This window comes from Rhodamnia argentea, chromosome 1, assembly GCF_020921035.1.
Source record: "Rhodamnia argentea isolate NSW1041297 chromosome 1, ASM2092103v1, whole genome shotgun sequence".
Taxonomy (NCBI): domain Eukaryota; kingdom Viridiplantae; phylum Streptophyta; class Magnoliopsida; order Myrtales; family Myrtaceae; genus Rhodamnia; species Rhodamnia argentea.
The window spans coordinates 13537023-13563063 of NC_063150.1; the positions used below are offsets into that span (position 1 = coordinate 13537023).

A 26041-nucleotide genomic window follows, 5' to 3' on the forward strand; every position below is an offset into this window, starting at 1 on the left:
TTGCCTCCTTTTCGGCCTTACCGTTGCGGGACACCAACCCTTTTGGCGAGGTTGTGGGATCGCGAGAGCAAACCTTCTCCGCATGAAGTAGCATCTTCAGCACGTAAAATGTTCATCCTCCGTAGTCGAACATATTATTATGTCCGAGTAGAAAAGTGAAAAATTATGAGAAGCACAAAGGTCAGGCTAAACAAATTCCATTTGATCACTTGATAAGTTGCAATAAGGAAATCAAATTAAATTGACTGAAAGAATTACTCGGGACTCCACCTTCATCACGTCAGTGTTTTCTCATGCTGAAAGAGTAGATTTAAGCCCTTCACGTATGGCCCAAAGTTATGCTTTCAAGGTTTACAAAATCAACAAATGCATACACTAACTCCCCTAAGTCCAAGCTTTTAGGATCCTGTGATTAATTCATTTAACAATAAAATGAGTTTTACATAATTAGGAACGACATGAGTCGGTTTTAATAGGGTACCTGACCCGTTCCGAAGCCTAATAGGACTCAAATGGGTTGCATAATAAGTTTGAGATTTCGTTTGCAAAACCGTATGGCTACGTCTGGTCGTCTGGATTTCTAATCATGATAGAATGGGATATAAAATCCAAGAACTTTGATATATCATATCCACCTTTCAGTGAATCATAACAATAAAGCCAAATATTTTCACATCCTATCATGTCCATTGTTTGATGTAAATGGCATATTAGTGTAAACGAACTTAAAATTTGCAAAAAAAAAAAAAAAAAAAAAAAAGATGGTAAGAATCTCTCCAACACACTTGCCTACTTCATTTTAATTTGCTTATTTTTTGTTATTTTTCCACTATTTTTATAATTCTTTTTCCCCTTCCATCATTCTCTAATTGATATTTATTAATAGTAAACTATACTAATATACATAAAATTACGTAAGATATGAACTAAACGTAAACACTAAATGCAAACATACATATTTATTGGACTTATATTATAAGATGGAAAGAAATTAGAATATAAAAATAAAAGTACGAATAAATAAAAATGATTTTTTTGTTTTTTTTTTTTTTTGTTGTTTTGAATTTCTTTCATCTTAAAATTCAAATAATATTCAGGTCAAGTATTATTTTAATATTATTAACTTAAGAAGTTTGTTATTTGAAAAAAAAAATAACATTATTATAGATAATAGAAATCATATCCAGCTTTATCCCACTTCTCCCATTAGATAATTTTATTCGGGCTATATATATCTTATATATGAGTTTATCCTATTTTGAAAAGGCACCAAAACAAGATAAGGAAAAATTTTATCATCTGATGTATTTTATCCCGACTACCAACTTAGCCTATAAGGTTGCAGATATGTCTTGTTGGAAACCCGAAATCCAAATCTCATAACCATTTTACAAAATTATTTTCACTCTTTCTAAATTTACAATGTATTCACATGATTTCATATATCCGGAGATAGAAATCACTTGTGCTCATTTCCCTTCTTGTGCAAAATCCTGATCTTCATGATTGCATATATGTAACTGCAAGCAAAATGGATTATCATTTGTTTGTCGTTAGATAACTTTATTCCAAAACATTATGTGTAAGAAAGTAATATGAGGAGAAGCTTCGATAATCTGTTGAGATCTCAATGACTAGCTCGATACTTAAATGGAACCGGCTTGGGATTCTATCAGCATAACTGATAGAGTTTGGATGGATTCAATAAGAGTATTAGCTTTAATCGAATTGAAAGATATTTTACGAATTACTTATTTGGACTTTCACACATTAATGATCAATCAACGGAAAACCATTTACGGCCAAAGAAAATATACATGCTTAAAGTTAGAGAAAAGAATTTCGGAAAAACTATTTTCCTGAGAAATAATTGCCCGGTTCATTCATTGTGAAGTTTTCTCTGAAACAAACGCACCCAAAATTGTTTTGTCGACATAAATGTGTCCAACCAAAAATACATTGAGATTCTCGTGCAAGCTGTGTTGGGGAAGTCCCACATCAAAAAATTGATGTGGTGTTGAATAGTTAATATACCCAAATTGACTCATAACTTCTTTTAAATAAAAATGGGTCCAACTTGATATGTTGACAGGCTTGAACTTAGGCCCACTCTTAGCGATCTCTCCTGGTAAAACTACCGGTTTTCTGATGCACGTTCTCTAATATACTCCCACAAAAAGGAAAATCACAATGTCCTGTGGAAATCACCCACGGCGGAATCAGTACTTGTTCTCGGTGATCATCTGGTGACTCTGCTCTGGCAACAGGCATTCAACAAGAGAGACTGGAACTCCTCTTGTGAGTTCAAAAGGCATCGATGTGTAGATACATTACCTGTTCGCGGGGGCCAAAACTTAGGCAAATTACCCAAGTCTGACCTTAGATCAACCCTCCTACAATTTCGCACTTCCGGCCAACCAGGCCAAGGAGCGAGCGCATGAACAGCAGAAACAGATAACATGCCCTCCATCGATCTTTCGAATCTTATTTTCCTTGTTTTTAATAAGAATGTTAGATCATTAGCAAGCCATAACACCCCCGAAACAATCCCGAACTCGAATGCTTAAACAGTAGGGAAAGTACCAGTACAGGTGTGACAACAGGCTGTCCCGAGAAACAGTAGACTAGCGAATCGGAACTAATCGGTTAGATCAGTAGGGGAATAATACTTACGGTGAACTTTTGTTTACTTATGTCAAAATTTTCTTGCACAGCTCAACCAGCTGAAGTTGATTCCTGGCAAAGAACAATCAAAGCTCGTACATGACTTTCCTTTTTACCTTTTTTACAGACTAAATACATTCACTAAGCGCTATCAATAATGACAACGACCTTCATTCGCTCGAACCTCTAAGACCAGATGATGTGTACGGAAACGTGTGTGGAAAAGGGTAATCATCCGTCACCTAGGACCAGACAGCTCCATTGCTTCTACCACAAGGGAAGACTCTTCTATGAAATCCGAGTATCTTGGAGTTGGGTTTTCGCATGATCTGAACCTTGGCGTCTCTACCTTCTGAGAAGCCTCCCACTTCTCAGCTAAACCATCACCCTCCAACATCCTGAGTACTTCGGACATCTTGGGGCGCTCGGATGGATTGAACTTGGTACATAGAAGAGCAACCTTGACCATCTCTTCCAATTCAATCCTGTCGAAATTGGTCCTGAGATCTTTGTCTACCAGTTGGTTTAGTTTTCCATCCTTGTGCAACTTATTTACCTGCAAACATTCAGCACAAAATAATTCAGCGGAGGATAAAAAACATCTTGAAAAACATTAAAATCAAATAACTACAGGTATGAAACTTCCTTGCAGATAAAACGAAAATTCAGGGTTTCAATCACACTGTTCATCACATTAATTACGGATGAGCAACATGAGTCTAAAACCGATACAAGTACTCAATGGTTTGCAAGTTGCAACCATGAGGTGAGTTTACTGGGAGACCATTATGCATCAAATGCAATTCGAAATAAGTTCAGGATCTCATTATCTCACTTCCATGGACTAGCATTCTCATATCGCATTGGCAGTAACGGAAGAACATCTGCATTTTGATGATTCGCTCCACTAAATCCAACATACTGTGACTACAACTCCATTGTGGCGTCGCTTCTTTTAAACGTAACAAGAGCACTATACAATTCTCTTTCATTTTTCGTAACTGGGGACATGTAGTATCCACAAAAACTAAGATCTTACACTCAAGCAACATGAGATAGAGGTATTACTTGGCGATATTTGACAGATAAATATTGCTTGAAGAAATGCTACAACAGCTCTTAGGACACGGGATGCATGAATTCATGTCAAAATAGTTTTGTGTTTAGTCAGAGATGCCAGATTTGGAGAGCAAGTTTCATGTATAAACCTCTCTTTTGACGCATGTCTTGAGGAACCTAGTCCTTCAGCACCAACAAGCAGATCCATCTTAAAACATTGAGAGAGAGAGAGAGAGAGAGAGAGAGTACCCAATCAAGCATGACTCCTTTCTGGTTCGCTACTCGCCCAAAATCTAGGGCTTTTTGACCTGTGATGAGCTCAAGGAGCAAGATACCAAACCCAAATACATCTGTTTTTTCAGATGATTGGCCTGTTGATAAGTACTCAGGAGCAATATGGCCTACCGTGCCACGCACTGCTGTTGTCACATGGGAGTCCCTATGATCCAAAAGCTTCGCTAACCCAAAATCTCCAACAACAGCCTCAAAGTCTTCATCAAGTAAAATATTGGCTGCTTTAACATCCCGGTGAATAATTTTGGGGTCACACTGTTCATGTAAATAAACCAATCCCCTTGCTGTACCTAAGGCAATCCTCTTTCGCCTTGACCAGTCCAAAGCTGGCTTCCCATGAATATGATCTGCAGAGAAAGTGCACACAGGTCATTAAATTATTCTAGGTTCTGGCAACGGTCAGAAGCACACTAATAAACCTAATGCAACCATTCAAAAAGACGTCACAGCATAAGGTAAGAAAAAAGAAGAAGAGACTGGTGTAGCTAGAGGCTTCGCATATTGTTTTAGCTTTATGGGTAGAACAGATTGATGGATGGGCATTACCAACATGAGAACAGCAGATTATTCAATTTCAGCAAGGTCAGAATAGTCAGTAATCAGCAATCCCAAGGTTATATGCCAGATTACCAAAAGCATCTTCGCGGGTTCATTAGATGTACAGAGAAGGTACAACTGAACTTTGAACAAAAGGAGATGATTGCAGGCTGGCCAACATCAAGATGGTTTAGGAGTCATCATAGCGTTGTGTCCAATCAACCAAAGAATCTATCAAACTGACGTGCTCAGTGTTAAACAAGATTATTGATTGAGGTTCCCTGATAAGGCTTTATATTGTTGTTAGCAAGTGAAGCAATAACTTAGGTGGAAATATTAGAGTATGCAATAAGGTGGAACAACATTGGTGTATCAATGCCAGCAGCAAATCAAAACTGCATCAAGCAGAAGCACACGAGAAACTATGAGAGATGATTCCATGGCTTGAAGTGAAGTTGGCTAACCTCTTAAGCGAGAAGCTACACTTCCATTCAGCATGTAGGGGTACACAAGGAGTCTTTCATTCTCCGTTGAGCAGAAACCACAAAGCCTGAGAAGATTCCGATGAACAGCCAGGCTAATCATTTCCACTTCTGTCTGAAATTGGATTTCACCTCCTGCAGTGTTATAGTCCTTCAACCTTTTGACAGCTACTAGAGTACCATCATTGAGGCATCCCTTGTATACAATCCCGAATCCACCTCTCCCTAAAATATTCTTCGAGTTGAAGTGGTCGGTCGCAGCCCTCAATTCCTTAAATGTATACCTTTTCAGATGTCCCAAGCAAACCTCAGGGTCGTATTGGTCTGCACTACATAGAAAACCGAGAACTTGATCATTAAAAACTGAAAAAAGAACATTGCAGTGTATATTCACGTCGAAGTTAATAGACTATAGCTAACCCATGAGGTTAGCCGAGTGGTGACTATTCCTTAAAAATTAAAGGACAACAGTAATATCATGGAATCTAAGGCAGCTAGCTAAAGAATCTTTGAAGACGGGGAGTCTAGATTTATTGACTCTCAAGCCATTCATTAAGCACTGCTAGAAATGTTAAAGTTCTTTGGCTGGTGCCTTTACATAGATATATAAAATCAAGTCCCATTCTCACAAATAGGTTCTTTTGGCTGGTACTTTCCCATAGACAAACTGAAACTGCTATGTGACAAGGCCCCTTTCTATTTTCCATTCTCACAGAAAGCAAGTATGGACAAACAGCGCATGGATGAGGAGCTTCAGTCCTCGCAGACGCTGCACAAAAAGCTAACACAACAGATCCGATGGAACAACAATTGCACACATGACCTATAGAAGTGGTGTGTTCAACAGCAAAAGCACTGACAGAAAGAGAGGGCAAAGGACTGACCGTTGACATCAAAGAAAACTTGTTGATTCCGTCTGTAACGCCACCACATAAGTAAAGCGATGACAATGACTGCAGAGAAGGCACCACCAAAGCTTGCACCAAAAGCAATTGCCATGTGATGACTTTTTGATCCAGAATCTGGTTGATCTAACAATCACAAAGATGCAGATGCACATTTCCTTAAGATTTCTGGAATCACAAATGTTTATTTTAGCATCTATACATATTAAGGCATGTGCATACCTTTTAAAACATCTGGTGGAAAAGAAAGTGGTTCAGGAAAGACAGAAGTACAGTTGTTGCCAGCTTTTGGTCCACATATTAGAGGGTTGCCAATGATTCTGAGATCAGCAAAAAGTACGATGACTATGTAAATGACTTCATAACAGGTACATATAGCAATGACGTTCCAGTGGAAAGGTCAACTTACTTAAAAGTTCTTGCTGATATTTTTGGCAAAGAACCACTCAAATTGTTAAATGAAAGGTCTCTGCATATACTTCAATAATGAGTGTTCTCACCGTAAAACAAATAAACATGACCTCGTAAATGATGAAGAAAGACATACACAAGAGTAAGGCCCTCGATATTAGACAACGACTCAGGGCAGGATCCAGAAAGACTGTTGTTGTTCAACCGCCTGATTAAATGAAAGAGATGAAAATCATCAGTTGAAAGATCAGTCCTCCATGAACATAATCACAAAAAATCTCCAAAAAAGTCACAAGTTTGGAAATTACAGGTAATTCAAGTTCCTCAGGTCCCCAAGAGAACTAGGTATTTCTCCACTAAATGTGTTACTGGAGAGATCGAGTGTCTGAAGCTTCTGTAGATTCCCTAATGTTGCTGGAATAGCACCCGAGATGAAATTATTCTGCAGCAACCTAAACATTCAAGGAATCATAAGTCAAGAATGCCGGATAGCATTCCCTAGGAAACTGCTTCAATGTAAATAAAGAACAAGCAGATCTATTAGAGTATCCCACCACCCTTAGATCAACTAACATACACACATGAAGCAATTATAAGACAGAACGAAGGTAAGAGCATACACAGATTGCAAGTTCGATAAGTTCCCGATTTCTGGAGACAAGGTTCCCGATAAGCTCTGACTCGGAAGTCCCCTGTTCAAGGATGATAAGAAATCATCTATCGGCAAAAAGACCGTCTTCAAAACATATTATTTCACTTAACATTCATCGACTGTTATTTGCCATCATGCAAGATATCTTGAAATTAACACACAGCACAAGACTAAGACAAACTCACAAAGATGAAACAAAGCCGTCGCCTGTGCAAGTGACCATCCTCCAGCTACAAGGATCCACAGAAGTTACATCCCAACCCTCCAAAACATTGTAGGGGTCATGGAGAGCATTTTTTATAGCCATTAAAGCCACAACTGCTCAAATATTCAAAAGGAAGATGTAAGTATAAAGATCCATTGCTATCAGTACGAGCTTCGTTCATTGTCCTCAGCAACTTAAAAGGACAAATTAACAAGCCTAGATTAACAGACGCATAGCTAAATGAAGTGCGAGCGCGCGCGCGCGTGAGAGAGAGAGAGAGAGAGAGAGAGAGAGAACTGGGTAACAGAGAATAAGTCTACCCCTAGATAAGTGGCAATTCATCTTCAATATTGACAGAGATCAATATCTTGGGCTAATACATTGATTCAAAAGGAAAAGAGGAAGTACAATTTAAGTGGGAACAGTATAAGAAAGATAAACTTTACATTTTCTAGAAAAACTAAACACAAAGCATGCAATATCCAGGAAACTATGCCTATGTTTCAAATTTCTTTCTGTTAAATAAGGAAAGAACAAAAAGAGGGGAGGCAGAGATCCAGAGAGACAGAGAGAGACTAACCTTCATAGTTAACACCAGCAGCAGAAAGAGAAGCAGAGCAACTCCCCAACCAAGCCAAGACAAGAAAACATCTCACTCTCCACAACATCACTCTTCTCTCTATCTCCATACTCTCTTCCAACACTTCCTTATACTTCACTTCATCTGCAAAACATCTCGCACCCACTTCTCAAAAGCACCACGAGAAACCAAAAGGCAAGCCATTTTCACTTGCAGCGCCTAAAAACCAATCTCTTTCCCTTATTCCAGTCAAATAGAAAGAAAGAAAGAAAGAAAGAAAAGCTCCAGAATAAGAACCTCCAATGCCACAACAAAAATGAATGATTCTATCTTCTAACTTTCCCCCCCTTCTCTTTTGCCTCCTTTTTCAAACAAACTTCACGCTTTCACTGACCCCTCAACACTAACTCCATGTAACTCAAGACCCAGATGCTAAAAATCACTTGCTCATAAAACGCCTAGCTTAGAAAAAGACACTGAGAATCAAAGCTAGAGGGATAAGCACCGTCTGAGCCAGGACAAACAGCTAAAAAAGATGAGAATGCGAACGTGAATGAGAGTGTTCTTCTCGAGAAACAGGGCAAACTACAAAAAATGCCTAAAATTCTGAGATCCTAGAGATCTGGGAAACCAATGGTCGTGTTATCTACGTGTTTTCCCGCGACCCCCACAAAACACACTTTGGTGCGCTTGTCGTTGGTTTTTACCTCCCCTTCGCTGATTCCACCACCAGCATTATTTTTTTCTCTCTTCTCCTCCCTGCCGCTATTTTTAACCACGCAGGCAGAGCAAGAAAGGCGAGCGAAAACCCACTTCAATCTCAGAAAGAAAGGGAAAGAGGAAGAGAACACGAGAATGAGGCCAGAGCAAAATGCCGAATTCGACAAAGTTACAGACTGGGAAGACAGTAACGAAACATATCTCTCTCTCTCTCTCTCGCCAAAGGATCGAGAATTGGGTTTCTATGTATTGCTTTTTTTCTTGGAATTTACTGTTATTTTTCTAAAGTCTCTCTCTCTCTCTCTCTCTTTCCTTTTCTTCCTTTGCTTCAAGTGACGGGACTGAAAGGATCTGTGGGATTGATCAGACTCAGAGAGACAATGCCAATGGGATGTCCGCTGTGTAGATGGAGGAAAAAGCAGAGACCCCTTTTGCAGTGACGGTAAAGTTGAAGTTTTTATGTCGGGCAGGTCACGTGCTTGGACTGTCTTCGGCTTTGTTGTCTTCTACCCTGAATTCTAACTTTTTTCCAACTTTTCCCCCTCCTTTTTTTTTTTCGAATGAAAAAGAGAAAAGATAAATTAATTAAATAAATCAGTGGTGTGCATTATTTATAATCAAATTCTCTTAAAAGCTCTGGCATGCCGTGGCCCCCCCGCGCTAAAATGCGCCAGGAATAATTCTCAGTTTTGGCAAAAATGGACAAGGCATGTTCTATCTAACTAGCTTGCCTTCCCTCCTTTCTAGGTAAAGGGTAAAATGCTCTTAGCCTCGTTCCATCGCCAAAGACTCTTTATTCGATGGAATGGGAGCAAACTTAGCATGTGGGCTGCACTATAGCTCCAAATGACCGGTCAAAGAAGAGAAACATCATTTTTGTGTGCGCCACCTTACCGTTTGGAAAGAGTTATTGACTCCTCGACGGCGGTACCGATCCTTAATTTAAGAAAATGGCGACTCCGTTGATCGATTAAAACTCGCGGCATCGCCGGCAAAAGCTCGCGTCCTTTGTCGTGTGAGGCGAGAATTTCAATTGACCACTCTAGTGCGAAGACGGCCCCGACGGAACCAGATATCTAATCCATCCTGTATTTCAAGGAGATGTTTGAGTAGATTGCTCTTTCGCTATATTAAAATGATTTGACCCGACCAAGAATATAACACCATCCGCATAATCCTAATATGAATAAGTTGTTTATTATGCGACAATGATAACGGTTTTTAATTTATGGTGACGGTGACTTCGGTGATCGATTAAACTCTACGCATCACCCAAATAAGTTTGTGCTCTTTGTCGTGTGGGCAAGAATTTCAGCAGACCGCTCTAGTGCGGAGACATTCCGGACAAATTCGGGAATCCAATCCATCCAGTACTTGGGGAAATGTTTGAGTAAATTGCTTTTCGCCATATTAAAACGATGGGACTCACCCGATCGAAAACATAACATCATTCGCATGATCCTTATTTCAAGAAGGAAATAAGTAATCTTTCAAGAACGAAATAAATTATCATCTAGAACCATTGCTAAAAAGTTCAATTGTACCATAAGAAATATATAATGAATTCGATGGCACTGAATTTGCTTGGGCCTAGTCCCTATTGGGGAGCCGCCTTGGCAAGGCTCTCAAGGAGGCAACGCCCTCCGAACACCAGAGGGTTTTTATGGTTTGAGTTCATAATTTTTCATTAGTAGTTTAGGTTTGAGCCCATGAATAGCGATCGTTATATATACCCTTTTTTCGCTTGTAATTGAGTGATGTAATGAGAAGTGTGAACTCTTAATTATAGTGATAAACTTTGTGTCGATTTTCTCTTTCTCGCTTTACGTTTTTTTTTCTTTTACTTCGTTGTGGTTGAGTATCGAATCCTAACAATCCATTCCAAGTGGATGTAAGTGTAAGTCGATACAATTTTCGCTTCGGGATTAGTCGAAGTTAAAAATAAAAAACACATACTAAATACTACACATATTTAAACAATTTCATTAATCCGACAACATTCAATTATAAAAGCACAATAAAGTAACACAGAGGGCCTGATGGATGAAATGGAGTGGCTCCCACCCGGACATGGAAGGTTAGTTTCGGATGCTACGCATCCATCCACATGAACATGTGGAGAGTGGTGGTGGACCTGGTGGTGGCACGACCAATTTTGTTTGCTTCCAATCCCCGACAATAATACAACAAATTATAGATGGAATATCTTTCTCCCGATAACACGAAAATGGCATCTTTATAATTCGCAAAGTTCATGCGGACCGCCAATAGGCATACATGCGGTCCTTCTAATAAATGAATCGGGAGGTGAAAACTCTAGCATTATAAGTACGGGGACCGATTTTCATTGCTCTACGAAGAGGAGGAGCAAAAATTGGAGAAAATCCGCGCATATTGAATTCTACATGTGTTTTTAAAGATAGTTTGGCAACTTTTTTTAGTAGGCCGGTTATCGAATAATGAGTCTGTAAGAATTGGACCCAATGAATATTTAAATTTTGTAATGAGGAAAATAAAAATAAAAATAGAAATAAAAAATCGAATTCTAAAGTACGCTTGGGGTGGAGATGCGTGCCCCAGCTTTTGTACCCTCTTGTTATTCTTTTGTTGGATTCCGGGGAAAGAATCTCCACTGTGAGCCCACCGGGACATATGCCCCATGCTTAGGCCCGCATGTACGTATGTTATGTTATATTATGTTATGTTATGTCCTTCCTCAAAACTTTCAAAATAATATTATTATTTAAAAAAATAAAGACAAATGATAGTAATCATGGTATGGCGTGAATTATTGCCTGTTCACTGGACAATAAGTCACTCATGTCTCAAATCAATATTTAAAAAAAAAAAATGGGTGCTCCTCCAATCAAAAGGGCATTTAATAATTTTTCTGTGATAAAAATTTTGGCTTTTTTTTTTTTTCTAAAGGACACGAACGTGTTTTCAATTGGGCAAGAATGGTGCTCGGGGACAGCTTTCAATATGAACTTCTCAACTCAACCGGAATTGATTATGTAACAATGTTTGAGCGGCTGTCACGATAACAGACTATTTTTTGTCATAAAAATATAAATGTTAATTGATTAAAAATTATTGTCGGGATCCGCTCTTTTAAGAATTTGCAGCTCGTAATGTACTGGAATTCTCACCGCCATCCAAAGATTGTTATGCCAACAAAGTCATAGTCCAATATGTTCTTGAAAAGAAAACGAATTAGTATCCATAAGAAGAAGTATTTCTGTGTTTGGGTTGTAGCATGCATGGTTTTATGCAATCCTAAGTTCTATATCTGAACTAACCTTAATCCTACTCCTAAGGCTGCGTTTACCATGTACGGAATTAACACAGTGAAATTAAATAGGATAATTAATCCTTGGGTTCTAACATTCGATCTCATACTTGGCAAAATATTAGGTATGATGACGTAATGGCGAGTTCTATCTCACATTTTGTTTGGTAAACCTAGATAGGATATAAAGTTAAAACGAAAAATCCAGGTAAAACTTTGGAAGAAATCAGGCGAAAAAAAAAATAGCAAACAATAGAAAATAAAAATACTAATTTACCACCACATCTGTTGCCGCCGCCGTAGTGGTTACTCCTTCTCAACCACCATTGTGGCGGTGGTTGCCTTCGTTGGGATGGTCATTAGAGGTCATTCAGTTTTCGAATCTTTCAATTTTACCAATCGAATCTTAAATCTTTTGTCATTTTATCGGTTGAGTCTATTTATTCAATTTCGGTCAGAAATCCACGACGTAAACGCCAATGCATGAACGTACAAATTATGAATAATTCGAGTAAAAAGTGAGCATATACACATGCAAATAGCAAGGAAAGAAAAATGAACCAATGCAAGTATGCACACATTATACATATTTTATTTAAAAAACAGTTCATATCATGAAAAACCTCAAATTAGTACATCCGTGACAAATTTATCCCAAACTATTTTTTTATCACGAAAAACCCTAAATTGATATAACCGTGACAAATTTACCCCAAACTATTTTATTGACCACCAAGAATCTTAAACTGGTACACTTGTAATAGATTTATCCTAAATTATTTTTTTTAACCATGAAGAACCCTAAACTGGTACATATGTGACAAATTTACCCTCCCTTAAACTGAGTTAATATCACGAAAAATTACAAACTAATACACATGTGACAAATATAGGATAAAAATTTCAAGTTGGTACACCCCGTCAATTACCACGTGTCATATAATTTAGTATTTTAACGGTTAGATTTACCAAGAGTTAATACCACGAAAAATCTCAAACCGGTACAACGGTGACAAATTATCCCAAATTATTTTTTTGACCACAAAAAACCCTAAACTAGTATACCCGTGACAAATTTACCCCGAACTAATTTTTTACCACAAAAAATCTCAAATTAATACACACATGACAAATCTACCCCGTATTAGTTTCCGTTAAATTAAGTTAATACCACGAAAAATCCCAAATTGATGCACTTGTAACAAACAGAGGATAACGTGTACACCCGACAATTGACACGTGTCATCCAACTCAACGATGTGATGGTGAAATTTAATGAAAACTAACGGGAGGTAAATTTATCACAACTATACCAGTTTGGGATAAATTTGTCGTAGGTGTACTAGTTTAGGGTTTTCGGCGGTCAAAAAAATAATTTGTGGTAAATTTATCACAGCTATACTAGTTTGGAAATTTTGATGGTATTAACTAATTGGGAAAAAATACCAAAAACCCTGAACTATGTCAAGCGTAACGCATTTACCCCAAACTTTTCTTGTAACACTAAAAACCCCAAACTTTTACTCATGTGACACATTTACCCCAAACTTTTTCTTGTGACATCGAAAATCTTAAACTTATACCCGTGTGACATATTTACCCCAAAATATTTTTTTGTGACATCAAAAATCCTAAACTTATATCCGTGTGACACATTTACCTCAAAATTTGGGATAAATGTGTCACATACCTATAAGTTTGGAGTTTTTAGTGTTACAACAAAAAGTTTAGGGTAAATGTGTCACACGAGTACAAGTTTGGAGTAAATATGTCACATGCGTACAAGTTTAGGATTTTTTGTGTCACAAAGAAAAGTTTGGGATAAACGTGTCACATGATTTTAAGTTTATGATTTTATGTGTCACATGCGGGCATTGTTTAGGATTTTTTGTGGTTTTTTCCCTAACAAATTTAATAAAAACTAACGAGGGTAAATTTGTCACAGATGTACCAGTTTGAAGTAAATTGTGACAAGTGTACTAATTTAAAATTTTTTGTTATTAAAAAAATAGTTTTAGGTAAATTTATCATAGGTGTACCAGCTTGAGATTTTCTGTGTTATTAATCCTAAAAAAAAAATGCACCAAATATATATTCATCCCCGCAAAACAATAACAGACGGAAAAAGTGAAATTAAGTAAAAATTAGAGCACATCATTGAGGGGTTCATAGTTTAATGAGGAGATTGTGTCTTGGTGTGCTCTCCAAAAGCACAAACCCAAAGCCCGAGAGCATTTTTGTCGCTTTGGGAAGCCTGAAAATATTCTCTGCCCGGTTATAATAAACCCACCCGGGCTTCTTTTACACTCCATCGAGCAGTAAATATAAAAAAAATTAAAAATTAAAATCACTGACCAAAATAAAATAAAATAAATTAAATTAAATTAATTTCAGAATAAAAGCGCGCAAAAGAATTCCCAGAAAACTGTGCTCCAGATCCATTCACGAGCACAAAGTTCATCGTAGTTTAATGAAGGTTTGCTTTTCTTGTAGGTCGTAATTTAATATATCGGGGAAAAATACCATTGATAGTACAAAATTTCGTCTCTAAACTTTTCATTTGTTCAACGTGGCTCTCGAACTTTAGCCCAATGTGCATTAACATTCTTGAACTTTCAATTTTTTTCGGTATAAGCCCCGAACTTTTGGTAAGCGTTCGGTTTCGTCCCTAAATTGTGTTACATTTAATTCAAGCTAACGGATTCGCGGATTTGGCTTCCGTTCCCGTACGTTTGAACAGCGGACCCCAAAAAGAAAAAGCTACCCGTGAATTATTCACGTAAGATACTCAACGGAATTGGCGAAAAAATATTCCTTTTCATTTTGTTCAATCCGTTCGATTTGCAAGGGCACGTGACATGGCACAAGATCTGTAGTCGCGAGATGAATCGAGGCTCTACATGCCACGTGCAAAGCCATCAATATTTTAAAAAAAAAACCATTTTTTCTAATTCTGATTGCTTCTTATTCCCTAAATTAATGCGTTAATGAAAATATACTCTTGTTACCGATATCGAATTATGCCTAAACATGTTTTTTTTTTCACGATAACAATAATGTTATTTACCTATTTTCCTAAGCAATATAAAGCGGTCACGAAATTCGTCAAATCTTTTCCGAATCGCGAATTTTACGCGAAACGGATAAGAACCCTAAATAGATTAAGGTCATCATCAACTTCACCCCAAGCAGAACCAATGTCGCCCCTAATTTTCCGTATCATGATCGATAGTCAAGACATGATGTATTATTGGTCATATCATCGTACCAAAGCGACAACTGCCCTCGTCTCTGCTGCTGTTGAATGAGATCCCAGCTAACAAATTCTACATGCCAAAACAAACGCGTCCCACCAAGCCACTGTCTCTCCACACCTTCATTACCAATCATTATCTTCATCCCTAAGCATGCTTTCACGTAAAAACAAGTCAAAGGGCGGAGAAAAGCGTCGGAAAAGTCCTGAATTTACTGCATTGATGTATGTTTAATCCTAAACCTTTTAATCGTACCGATTTTATCACAAATATTTTGCTCTGCTGCCAATTCAGCCCTTCCGTCTAATTTTGGCCGGATATTGCCGGCGCGACACATTTTCCCCGGCCAGGACGTGAACCGCGACATCTTCAAAGTGTACGGGCGGGATCGAGCAAGGGCAGGAGGAGGTCGAGGGAGGCGGGCCCCAGACGGAATGGAATTCCGGAGAACCCAAGGGAGAAAGATGGGGGGGTGGTGCGGTGGTTGATGGACGGATGGGTCCAAAGGAGCAGATGCATATGATTCGGTGGATGCCCTCTTTTTCTCCTCAGCATGGAAAAGGTGAGCGGTGACCAAATAAAGCAGAAGCTTTTCGTGATGGGAGAGCTACCCCTCTCTTCTTTCAAAAGAAAGACGAGACTGGGATGGGAGTGGGACGAATAGTTTCGATTCAAACTTCATCACGAGCTCTGACCCAAAAAAAAAAAAAAAAATTCAATCACGAGGCCCATAGGGAGGAAACGATTCACTTCTGTTGGATCCTTAGGGAAGAAGAAGGATGATTCACATTCACCTTTCGCTCTTTTAACTTTTCATTTCATTCTCAACTTTCCGATTTACGCGTTCTGAGAAGCTTTCCACGTTCACGGCATGGGAGCCTTTCGTAAAATGCAAATGTTTTAAGAATGAATTCACGTATGGATTATTCAAAAAATGCCCGCGATTTTAACTCGTCTACGCAAAAAATTTGTTTTGAATGTTCCGTCGTTTCTGCTCGAGCTTTCGTTCTCTATAGTTTTCTCAATTTCCCGCTAAACTAGTCGAATCGGCTAGCTTCTCGTGCGCTAAAATTATTAATCTTTTCGGTTGTAATGGAAGGCAGTGAAGAGCCGAAAGAGGTGAACTTCCTTGTTGTTAGGATTATTATTAGGTTCATTGCCGGTGTTCGGAAAATTGCTTACCCGACCATCATTGGCTGGTAGACAGGTGAAAGAACGTGTTTAGAAAACTAACTCCCGACACACATGTCACACATCCAACCTCGAATGCACCCGATTGTTGAATCTTAAACTAATACAAAGGAGAAGATAGAAAAACGAAATCGCCAATGAGCAATGCAGAACTATTCTCGTGCTCTTTTGTTTCTGTAAGAACGTGCTTACATTAGCAGTGAACTTAACGGTAATTTTTGTTCTAATCTTCTTTTACAACATAAAAAAACAAACAAGGGTCATCAATTCTCTGTGTTATTTCTTCAATTTCTATTCTAAATTGGATAAGAAGCTCGCCGAAAACGTCTTTAAGTTAGGGACAGCAAATTTCGCACGAGGGGACATTGATTTGGCTAGGAAATAACCGGAGTGGTGACTAGTAAACAAAAAATCAAACTGATGAAAAACTCTTTCTGGCAACGAAAAAAAAAAGTGAAAAATCTCTTCAAATCAGACAATAATAACAACTAAAAAATTATTTGAGAAGAAAGGCAGACAAGAACCGGATTCCGTTTGTTTCGCGAAAAATAAATGGTATGTATAATATTTTCTTTAAAAAAAACAGCTTACATCACTTGAAATAATTAGTCTTGGAAAATATTTTTCATTATCGAGAGCAATTTATGTCTAAACGTTCTTCGTGAATGATGAAAATTTTTTAATTCGGAGTCCCAGTGAACGCATTCTAGCAAATTAGGGGATTTCACTTAGTTAAGGACCAAATTAAGAAAAACGATCAACAAAATGAATTGAAGTGGACATCCAGGGGGTTTTTTTTTTTTTTGGGTCGAAATGCACGGCTTTATTACTAAGTTGGGAGATGTGTATAACTAGGAAGGGCCTCGGAGAAGAGAACAGACCTGAGTAAAGAGGGGAGTGAGTCAAGCCAGTCGCTAGATAAAGATCCACGTTGCAAGGCCTGAAAGAGCCAATGCGCGGCCCTATTCTACTCCCTAGGGCATATTGAAAGCCCAAAAGTAGCAAAGCCCGGTCCATGAGTTGAAGCCAATCGTACGGGATGGGAGTGGATGACCAGGACAACGCATTGTTGTCGATACTCTCGGTAATACCCTCAATGAAGCCAGTTGAAGGCAAATGGCCAAATCACTCGATATTGGCAACAATGTGGTTGCGGTTTGATTCAATAATTACCTGCGGAATGCTGGAGACGGAAGGATCTTGTGACCGTTGTCGATCAATGCAAAATTGGAGGGCGGTCCGAGAAGCTAGGGCTTCCACTTACTCCGTCTTGGTGGCGTGCACTGTTTGAGCAAAATTGCCGCTACGGCATCCCTGGTGGTCTCAAAGAGTACCCGTGACGGCGCCGGTTGTATTGCCTTGATGGAAGGAGCCATCGACGTTGAGTTTGAGGGTACCGGATTTTTTTTTGGTTTTGGGGGGGGGTGCCGGTGTCCAGGTAGGTCTTCTCCAGTGTTGGGTGGCTTGTAAGTTTTAACATTCCATCGCTGGTAGCTTAGGGTGTGAGCAAGCATTCCATTAATTGTATGTTAGGGATTAGGGGCTTATTTGCAAAAGATGAGGAGAGAGGTTTTTTCTTTCGACCATAGTTCGATTGTTAATACGATATATAAGGACCGCTACTACAAATAGTACTACACCCGTGGTAGATTGGATATCATTTGCCTAGGGTAAGTCCCACTCTACCCACCCTAAGTCTTCCAATCGTGTATGATTCATCAAATTTAAAGCACATTCGACCAAGCTAGGACTAATCACAAAGTTGCTTATTCTAGTGGATATGGCCCTTAGTCCGAATTTGTTAGAAGGGTGTGTTTGTTCTGCGAAAAATAAATTATTAGGAGCATATTTTACTAAAAATGATCGTTTGTATCGCTCGCAAAAATGATATTTTCATAATCTACGAAAATTGTTTAAACATAAATTGTTGCTGACAATGAAGATATTTTTCATCGACTAATTAGTTCAATCAATCATTTTTAGGAAATTAATTTTCAAATTATTTATATTTTCTGTGAAGCAAACGGATGCTAGTGTTGATAGATGTGTTGAGCCCATTCCTTGCCCTTGTTTTGTGGTGTTATTAGGCCCATGATGTTTGCTACTGCTATATTTACTGTTTTTTTGCTTGTAATTGAGTGATGTAATAAGATGTACAAGGTGCTGATTATAGTGAAATCCTCTACTAGACGTAACCCTAGTTTAAGGATAAACTAGAATAAAATCTCGTATCTCGATTTCTCTTTCTAGTTATTTTATGCTTTACTTCGCTCCGATTGTGCGTTGAATCCTAACATATATGTCATGGACAATCACGATTAGGAGGTGGGTTAAGACAACCAATCGCATGTGACGCCTTCCTTTAAGATCGATCACTTGGCATATTTTAAGATCGAACATGGACACGTAATGGAAAAGAACCTCATGAATCACTTGGAAGACAAGCAAAATACCAAAGGGACACTAATTTAGATAATTAGTGCGATCAAGCGCCCGGCCTTACAATTTCTGGCTTGTAAGAAGTGGGATGTCCTCTCCATATCCTACTTCACTCCTGGCCAGCCTCAATAGGCTAGCGGCGATTCCTGAGCAAGATAAAATCTCATGGCTAGACGAAAGTGGATCGAAATTTCCCAATGCTGTCCGAGTAAGGGTTTGGGAGACCTTGTGCCGAACGAAGACGATCACCTCAAGTATGAGGACTATTTGTCCCTGCTCGACATTACCTCTAAATCCACTTTTCGCTCTAAACCCCGACGCCTTAGGGAGGGTCGTGACAGAGTAAAGCCAAATTTGCCACCCCGCACAAGGTAATAACTACTAATAAGGATGGATCTAGGGGTAACTTTTTTTTTTTTAAAATCAATTGTGGCAACCCTTTTACCAACTAAACACGAATCTCTATTTTGCAAGGCCATGAAAGACAGCTTGATCTTCTTCTTTTTTTTCCTCTCCTATTAGATTACAAATAGCAAAGTGTTAAAAATTATTTTTTTTACTCCGTTAAAGGATTATGAAGTCCAATTCGGCGCTAGCATTCAATCAATCAACTGAAGATAGACAAAAACAAAAGCAAAAACAAAAAAACTGTTTCTACTTATGTTTTCTCCTCTCCTTTTTTCCCTCAATAAAAGGGGATGGTCAAAACCCCACGCCTCTTCGTCAATAACGCACATAACATGTTTTTCCCTTTAAAACATTGGCCAATGAGTTGGCACATCACATGTTGCCTACGTGGAGAGAGGGAAAAAAAAAAAAAAACAAGCGAGCAAATAGTTAACTAAACATAACAAGAAAATAAATCCGATTTCGCCGTTGCATAGTTCGACCGCTGAAACCCACTTCACGGGAAGAACAACACGTGATTTTACCATAGATCGAGCGATATAAAGAAGAATACGGTTACACTCGAGTCATGGAAATACTATCGGTGTTTCTTAGCCCCAATCAAACCAAAATAACTCACACTATGTTTAACGCTCAAGATCCGTCACGAAACATTCTCTCAATCTGATAAAAAGGATTTGCATATTTTACCACAAAATCTATTAGCTTGAAAATCAAAAACTTCTCTTTGATGCATATGAAAACTATTTTATCCCAAAATCTAACTCGTGATCCGAAACTACTAGATTAAAAAAATACACCAATCCTAAAGACCCATTACTTGGATTGGGTTTTCTTTCGAGATATATTCTGCACAATCTCCACCTTGAGTCAACGCTGCTATTCTGTCACAGCCCCTCATGGGCTCAATCATCACAGACATCTCCATGACCGTGGACCTATCAGAACGAGAACAGAGTGACAACCATCATCAGCAGTATTGAATGAGCAATGGCAAGCGTTGGGCCAGGCTATTAATCTGAAAATAATCTGGGGTTCTCTTCGGCCTGCTCGGATGAAGCGTTTTGCAATGAATCAGCACGGGCCTTGAGAGTGGAGGTCCCAGTCTACCAACGTCGGGGAGATGCTTTGGAATTCCTACGACTACGGTCGCTCGAGCATGGAAGTTTTCGAATGGATTGCAGATCGAATTAGCGGCGCGGAAGGAACCTTTCTTCTCCAAAGCTAGAAAGGAGGTCTTGAATAAATCCGCAGTGCAAGCAATTCCCCGGTTTGCAATGCCGGCCTTTAAGATCAACCGATTCTATTTGCGGAAGGTATGAACAACCCGATGGCGAACTGTCAACTGAAATCTAACTCGGAAAGGTGAGGGGATTCGCTTGGAGGTTTGGTCGGAGTTAAGACCACTTTCTTGTGGGGCTGGACAAGCATCAACGCAGGGGAGTACGGTTGCTTTCGGAGCAAACTATATTGCGAATTGTAGACGGACGGCATGTCGAGATGGTTGGCCACCGAAAGGAACTCCGATGGGTCCCTTTAGCGACTAGAGGATGAGGATGGCCCTTGGGATGCTGTTATTGCGGAGCAGTTTCGCAGACGAAGTAGAGAAGAACATGAACTTAATCCGCCGGAGGGCCATGATCAGAACGAAGGATCCAATCTTGTAGCGATTCCAAGGTTACCCAACTAATGTTTCGGTCCACTTACTTCGTGAAAACCGTGTTTTGACTCCTCACCGAAAACGAGAGCTCAACAATCTTAAACCTTATCTATCATAAGCTCAAGAGCAAGATGATCACCTTGCGATGATCGACTTCAAATTTGAGTCCCACCTAATATCCATAAACCCAAAATCTAGACGCATCAAAGCGAGTCATAAACTCATTTCTTAACCCATATATGATTAGTTGAGTTGTTATATGGGTAAGTTATATATGATAAATGAGCCATACATGAATTTAAATATTATATGAGTGTTAAATGGGTCGTAAATGTGTAATGAATTGATTTACAACTTATTTAAACTTAAATCCATCAAATAGGTGGTTAGGGTCGAGTTTGAGTAGGGTCATAAATAGTCCGACCCAAATTGACTCATTAACCCATTAATGACTCATTTATTTACAATGCAAATTTCTTGACCCATACCCAACCAGTCACATACCCAACCCATACCCGACCCGACCTATATTGCTAATACGCTTCCATATTTATCCTAATCTAAGAAAAGCTTTTTTTTTTTTATAATTCTTAAAAAATTATATTGCTAAAACACTTTCATGCAATACGAATTTAGTGAACAAAAATTTTATAATTCTATATTTTTTTCATTTTTATAATTTTTTTTATTTTTTTCTTACGAAGTCCGGCATGACGGGGAAAAATGAAAAAAAAATTAAAAATTAAAAATAAAGAATTATAAAGAAATTCAAAAAATTATAAAAATCCTGTTAATTGTTAGGTCTCTTAAAAGGGTTAATTCCATAGGAAAAAAAAATGGGTTAAGTCCACTTGATAATGAAAGGGTAGAGGACTCTTAAGTGGGTTGTCTTAAGGGGGTTGTAAATGAGTTCATAATGACCCATTTATAAAAATAAAAATTATAAAAAACCTGTTAATTGTTAGGTCTCTTAAATTGGTTAAGTTCATAGAAAACAAAATGGATTAAGTCCACTTGATAATGAAAGGTTAGAGGATATATATATGTTGTCAAAGGGTAGAGGACACTTAAGTGGGTTGTCTTAATGGGATTGTAAATAGGTTCACAATGACCTATATATAACCCACTGATTTTGGCATCTTTGTTTTATATACCTATTATATTGGTCTATTAAGTTTGTCATGATTCATTTAAATGCTTATGGGTTATTAAATTAGTTTTGAATCTATTTTGACAACTCTACTTAAACCAACCCATCTCTATGACTCTCTTCATTCTCTCTCGTCCTCACTCAATTTTGCGTTCGCTCGCTCCGCATGCTTATCTCAATATGGGTGTGAATTTTTCTAGTTTAGATGTAAGAGTGATTTATGAATATGACTCGAGTCACTTATGTGTTACTAGATTTATATCGTGTTATATGAAAATTGATCAAAATAGATTTACAATCTATTTTGGTCGAATTATTTTGAACCCGAATCAGCCGTCTGACGGGTCTACCTAAACCCCGCCAACGGCCACAAATCATAGCATGTCGTCCACGTTTCATTCGAGCTCGCAGGGCGTGCAATGTCCGCTATTGTGGCTTTGGTATTGTCTTCCACCTGTGTCCGTACCTCCACCAACCCCACCGAACTCAAACCGTAAACACAACGTTCTTACACATGGCAAAAAATTCCTCCAACAGTAAGAAAAGATGGGAATGTGACGGGAAACCGAACCCCAGTTGACTTCGCCATAGTTTGATTTGATGCGACTTGCTCCCCGACAAACATGTGAATAGACGATCACCGGACATTCCATTCTTTGCAAGCAATCTCGTACTGTCGTAATACTAATTAGGAGTGAGCAAAAAAGACCGTTCGGATTGAGACGGCCCGGATCGGATCGGGATCGATGGTCCGGTTCCCGACTTTAGGGGGATTCGGTCCGGTTCCCGGTTCCTAAAATTGGAATCGGTGAGCCGGCGATCCGGTTCCCGGTTGAGGATCCAGGACCGAGGCCGGACCGGACGGCCCGGATTGGACCGGTCTCTTTTTTTTTTTATTTTTTTTCAAAAAACAAACCTAACGTTTACTTGTTGTTTAGGTTTAGGTCATTTAGGGTTCGATACGTAGGCGCCAATTGACTCCATCGAGCTCGTGGTACACCGACCCTTGTTTCCTTGACCTCGAGCTCGATCGCGTCTTCTATCAAAGTGTGCATTCACTTTTCGAAACCGCGGACCGGAAACCCTTAGAATCGCTCGGGAACCGGACCGGACCAACGGTTCGGTCCGGTTCCCGATTCCGAGGGTGGCCATGCCGGTCCGCGGTTCCGAAAAGTGGAAACCAAGACCACCGGTTCGGTTCCCGATTTTTTATGGGAACCGGACCGGACCGGGAACTGCTCACCCCTAATACTAATCAATTCTGGCCACTGTTGACCATGGTGTCGAAACAATTTTGTCGCCGGATAATTTGTGAGAATGTTGTTGAGAAACCGAAAGCATCCATCCTTACATGAGGCAAAAGGTACAAATATATATTGGAATTTTATAGCATGTAATATTATTAACTGTTACGGAAGAAGTAGTTAAAAAAGAAAGAATTTTCATACAATCGTATTTTGTGCATGATTTACGCAAAACAAAATAGGCTTCCCCGGAGTTCCACTTTGGCCCTCGCCGATCACCGCCCCTCCATCACCACGAACCTCCCGTTCCCGGTTGCCGCCGCCTCCCGCAACTCCCCGATCCCGACTTCGGCGCAGGTGTATGCCACCCTCTGACCCAGACTCCGGCCTCTAGCCGCCGGGTCACGCGCGGTCCCCCACCTCCACACCCCCGATGCGTCTTCCCTTTCGCACCAAAACACAATCTCGGGCTTCGAGTTGCTGCACACAAACACAAAATCGCCCCTCGAGCACATGCTGATAGAAGAGACGCGGCAACTGTCGTCCTTCAATTCCTTCACCAGCTCCTCCGGCATCTCGCAGATCTCCTCGAGCTCGTCCGCCCCGACGGCGATCGATCCCCACAATTTCACGCCCTTCACGTCCTCTGAATTGCCCAGGAGCCCCACCACGACAAGGCGGTCGCCGGCGAATCCGATCACGGAGTAGAAAACACCGTGGTCTGGGCGCAGGTCGTATGGCCCGAGCCACGCCCCAACCTCCGGATCAAATGCGTGTGTCGCGCCAGTCAGCTTCTCCATGACGTACATCCTCCGCCGGTCGGTGGCGACCGAGAGCCACACGGACGCTGAGGTGTCCTTGAGCGGGGCAGGCATGGAGGCGCACACGCTCCACGTGTGGGCCTGCAAGTCGTAGACCTCGACGGAGAGGGGGTCGTCCTCGAAGTCGCAGGCGCCACCAGCGACGACGAGGCGGCTGCCGACGAGGGCGACCACCGGGTCGACCCGCCACGCGGAGGGGGGGCTCGCATGGCGCCACGTCAGGTGGAGCGGGTCGGACGAGAAGGAGAGCCTTGCCGGGGAGACCCCATAGAGCAGCGTCGAGTGCGACGACCGGAGGGCCGACGCCAGCTTCGCCGGCGGCTGGCGCCGGCCGGGCCCCACCTCCATGTCCATCCAGACGAGCGAGCGGGGGTCGTAGGCGCGCGTGGAGACCACGTGCGGCGACCGCGTGCTCTGGTAATGGACCAGGAGCCACGGCTTGGGCTTGCGGAAGTGGCGGAGGGAGGAGGAGACGGCGAGGCTCCAGGACCTGGACACGCGCGCGGCGTGGACGAGGTCGACGAGGGGCACGTGCGAGAGCGTGAGGTCGAGGACGTCGCCATGGAGAGGCGAATGGGTCGAGACGGCAACTGCTCCCGCTTCTTCCTCTTCTTCGTTGTCGTCGAGGTTCGTGGGTTTCTGCTGCGTTACCGCCATTTTCTTTTCCCTTTTTCGGAGGAAGACGAGGAGGCAACGTGCGAGACAGCGGGTTTAAATAGGGCCGGGTCGGGTGGGTCGGACTTTGTCACTATCTTTCTCTCCTGGATAAGCCAGCGACAATTTCTTAGAATTTTTTAATCTGATGTATTTATTCAGAAAATAGGAAATTATAATCTCATAAGGGTCAGATCTGACTTCACCAACCCACACACACCCACCACCCAAAAAAAAACCCCAAAAAAAAGGAAATTCCTCTTTTGCCCCCACATGTCCATGTTCAGTTTAAATATTATATAGTTTCTCGACCAAACTCGTCTGAAATATGCTTTTATAAAACTAGGGCTTTGTAAAACTAATGGCTACAAACCAACCAAACGGCATTATCGAAATACATCATCACCTAATTCGATAATAGTCAAATGTACATTATCCCATGTCGAAATATCATAATCACGTTTGTGGTTTTCTTCTCCCGAACATGGTTCCCAAGTGATACGATGGGCGTGCAGAATAACACTCCCGCTTCAGAAATCAACTTACGGTTAGAAGCTAATTTTTCTATTTCTACGGAGAAGCAAAAGTTGATTTTTCTACTGCTGTTCCAAAATTATATTTCTAATCATAAAAATTTGTTTGGTGATGGTTGAAAATTTCTATTTCTAAAACATTATTAACGGAAAATCTTCTATGAAGAATAAATGTCGGCGGCCGAAAAATTTCAACTTTATTTTTAAACCTTTTGAATTTCTTTAAAAAATAAATTTTATTATTAAAAAATATTATTTACTTTTTAAAAACAAAAAAAAACATTAATATTGATATTTTACTTCAACTGTTGGAGATGGCGACTCTATGGCGGCGGGCGGCAGAGGACGTTGATGGTCGGCGACCATGAGCGGCGGCGGGCGAGGGGAGGCAGCGGGTAATGGTTGGCGGTGGCCGTGAGCGGTGATGGGTGTTGGCCAGCGATGATTGGTGATGGCGGTTGCCGATGATTGTCGGCGGTGATTGCCGACAGCGGTGGTGGGTGTTGATGGTCGGCGGTGAGCGGCAACGGAAGTCAAAGGAGGCGGGCTTAATCAAAAAGAGGGTGAGAGCGTAATAAAAAGAAGGTAAGGCGATGAGTACTTTGTGATTTTTTTTTTTTTTTGGTCCAAGGAGTACTTCTTGAGTTGAGAAACTACTTTTTTTAACTTTTTAAATTGGGAAAAAAATAACTTCAGAAGTGAAAATTCACTTCATAATTAAAAATTTCTTTTAGAAGTAAAAGTTTTTACCAAACGAATTTCTGCTTCATAATTTATATTACTAAACGGATTTCTACTCCATAAGTACTTCTGGAGCGAAAATCCACTTCCAGAAGTGTTACCATGTGCACCCTAAAATATCAAAATTGGTTTCTCTTGCAATATTGCC

General features: G+C 40.2%; 2 protein-coding genes across 2 annotated transcripts; both read right to left on the minus strand.

The window, feature by feature from the left end:
• Positions 1-2609: 2609 nt before the first annotated feature.
• Positions 2610-8925, minus strand: LOC115751301 (protein NSP-INTERACTING KINASE 3). Its single transcript, XM_030689144.2, has 11 exons — positions 7790-8925; positions 7190-7322; positions 6973-7044; positions 6661-6804; positions 6489-6560; positions 6351-6410; positions 6164-6261; positions 5921-6067; positions 5019-5360; positions 3973-4364; positions 2610-3220 (listed from the first exon to the last, which is right to left on the minus strand). Exons 1-11 carry the CDS (start codon positions 7896-7898, stop codon positions 2903-2905), a joined length of 1887 nt encoding a protein of 628 aa, XP_030545004.1. The 5' UTR covers positions 7899-8925; the 3' UTR covers positions 2610-2902.
• Positions 8926-23267: 14342 nt separating this feature from the next.
• Positions 23268-24714, minus strand: LOC115751343 (F-box/kelch-repeat protein At1g23390-like). The gene has a single exon (XM_030689227.2). It carries the CDS (start codon positions 24620-24622, stop codon positions 23420-23422), a length of 1203 nt encoding a protein of 400 aa, XP_030545087.1. The 5' UTR covers positions 24623-24714; the 3' UTR covers positions 23268-23419.
• Positions 24715-26041: the final 1327 nt, after the last annotated feature.

Coding starts and splice junctions, on each gene's coding strand:
- LOC115751301 (XM_030689144.2), bottom strand. CDS start 7,898: ATGGAGATAGAGAGAAGAGTGATGTTGTGGAGAGTGAGATGTTTTCTT. Junction 7,045..7,189: donor GACGGCTTTGTTTCATCTTT/GTGAGTTTGTCT, acceptor ATCCTTGAACAG/GGGACTTCCGAGTCAGAGCT. Junction 6,561..6,660: donor CTGAGGAACTTGAATTACCT/GTAATTTCCAAA, acceptor TCATTTAATCAG/GCGGTTGAACAACAACAGTC.
- LOC115751343 (XM_030689227.2), bottom strand. CDS start 24,622: ATGGCGGTAACGCAGCAGAAACCCACGAACCTCGACGACAACGAAGAA.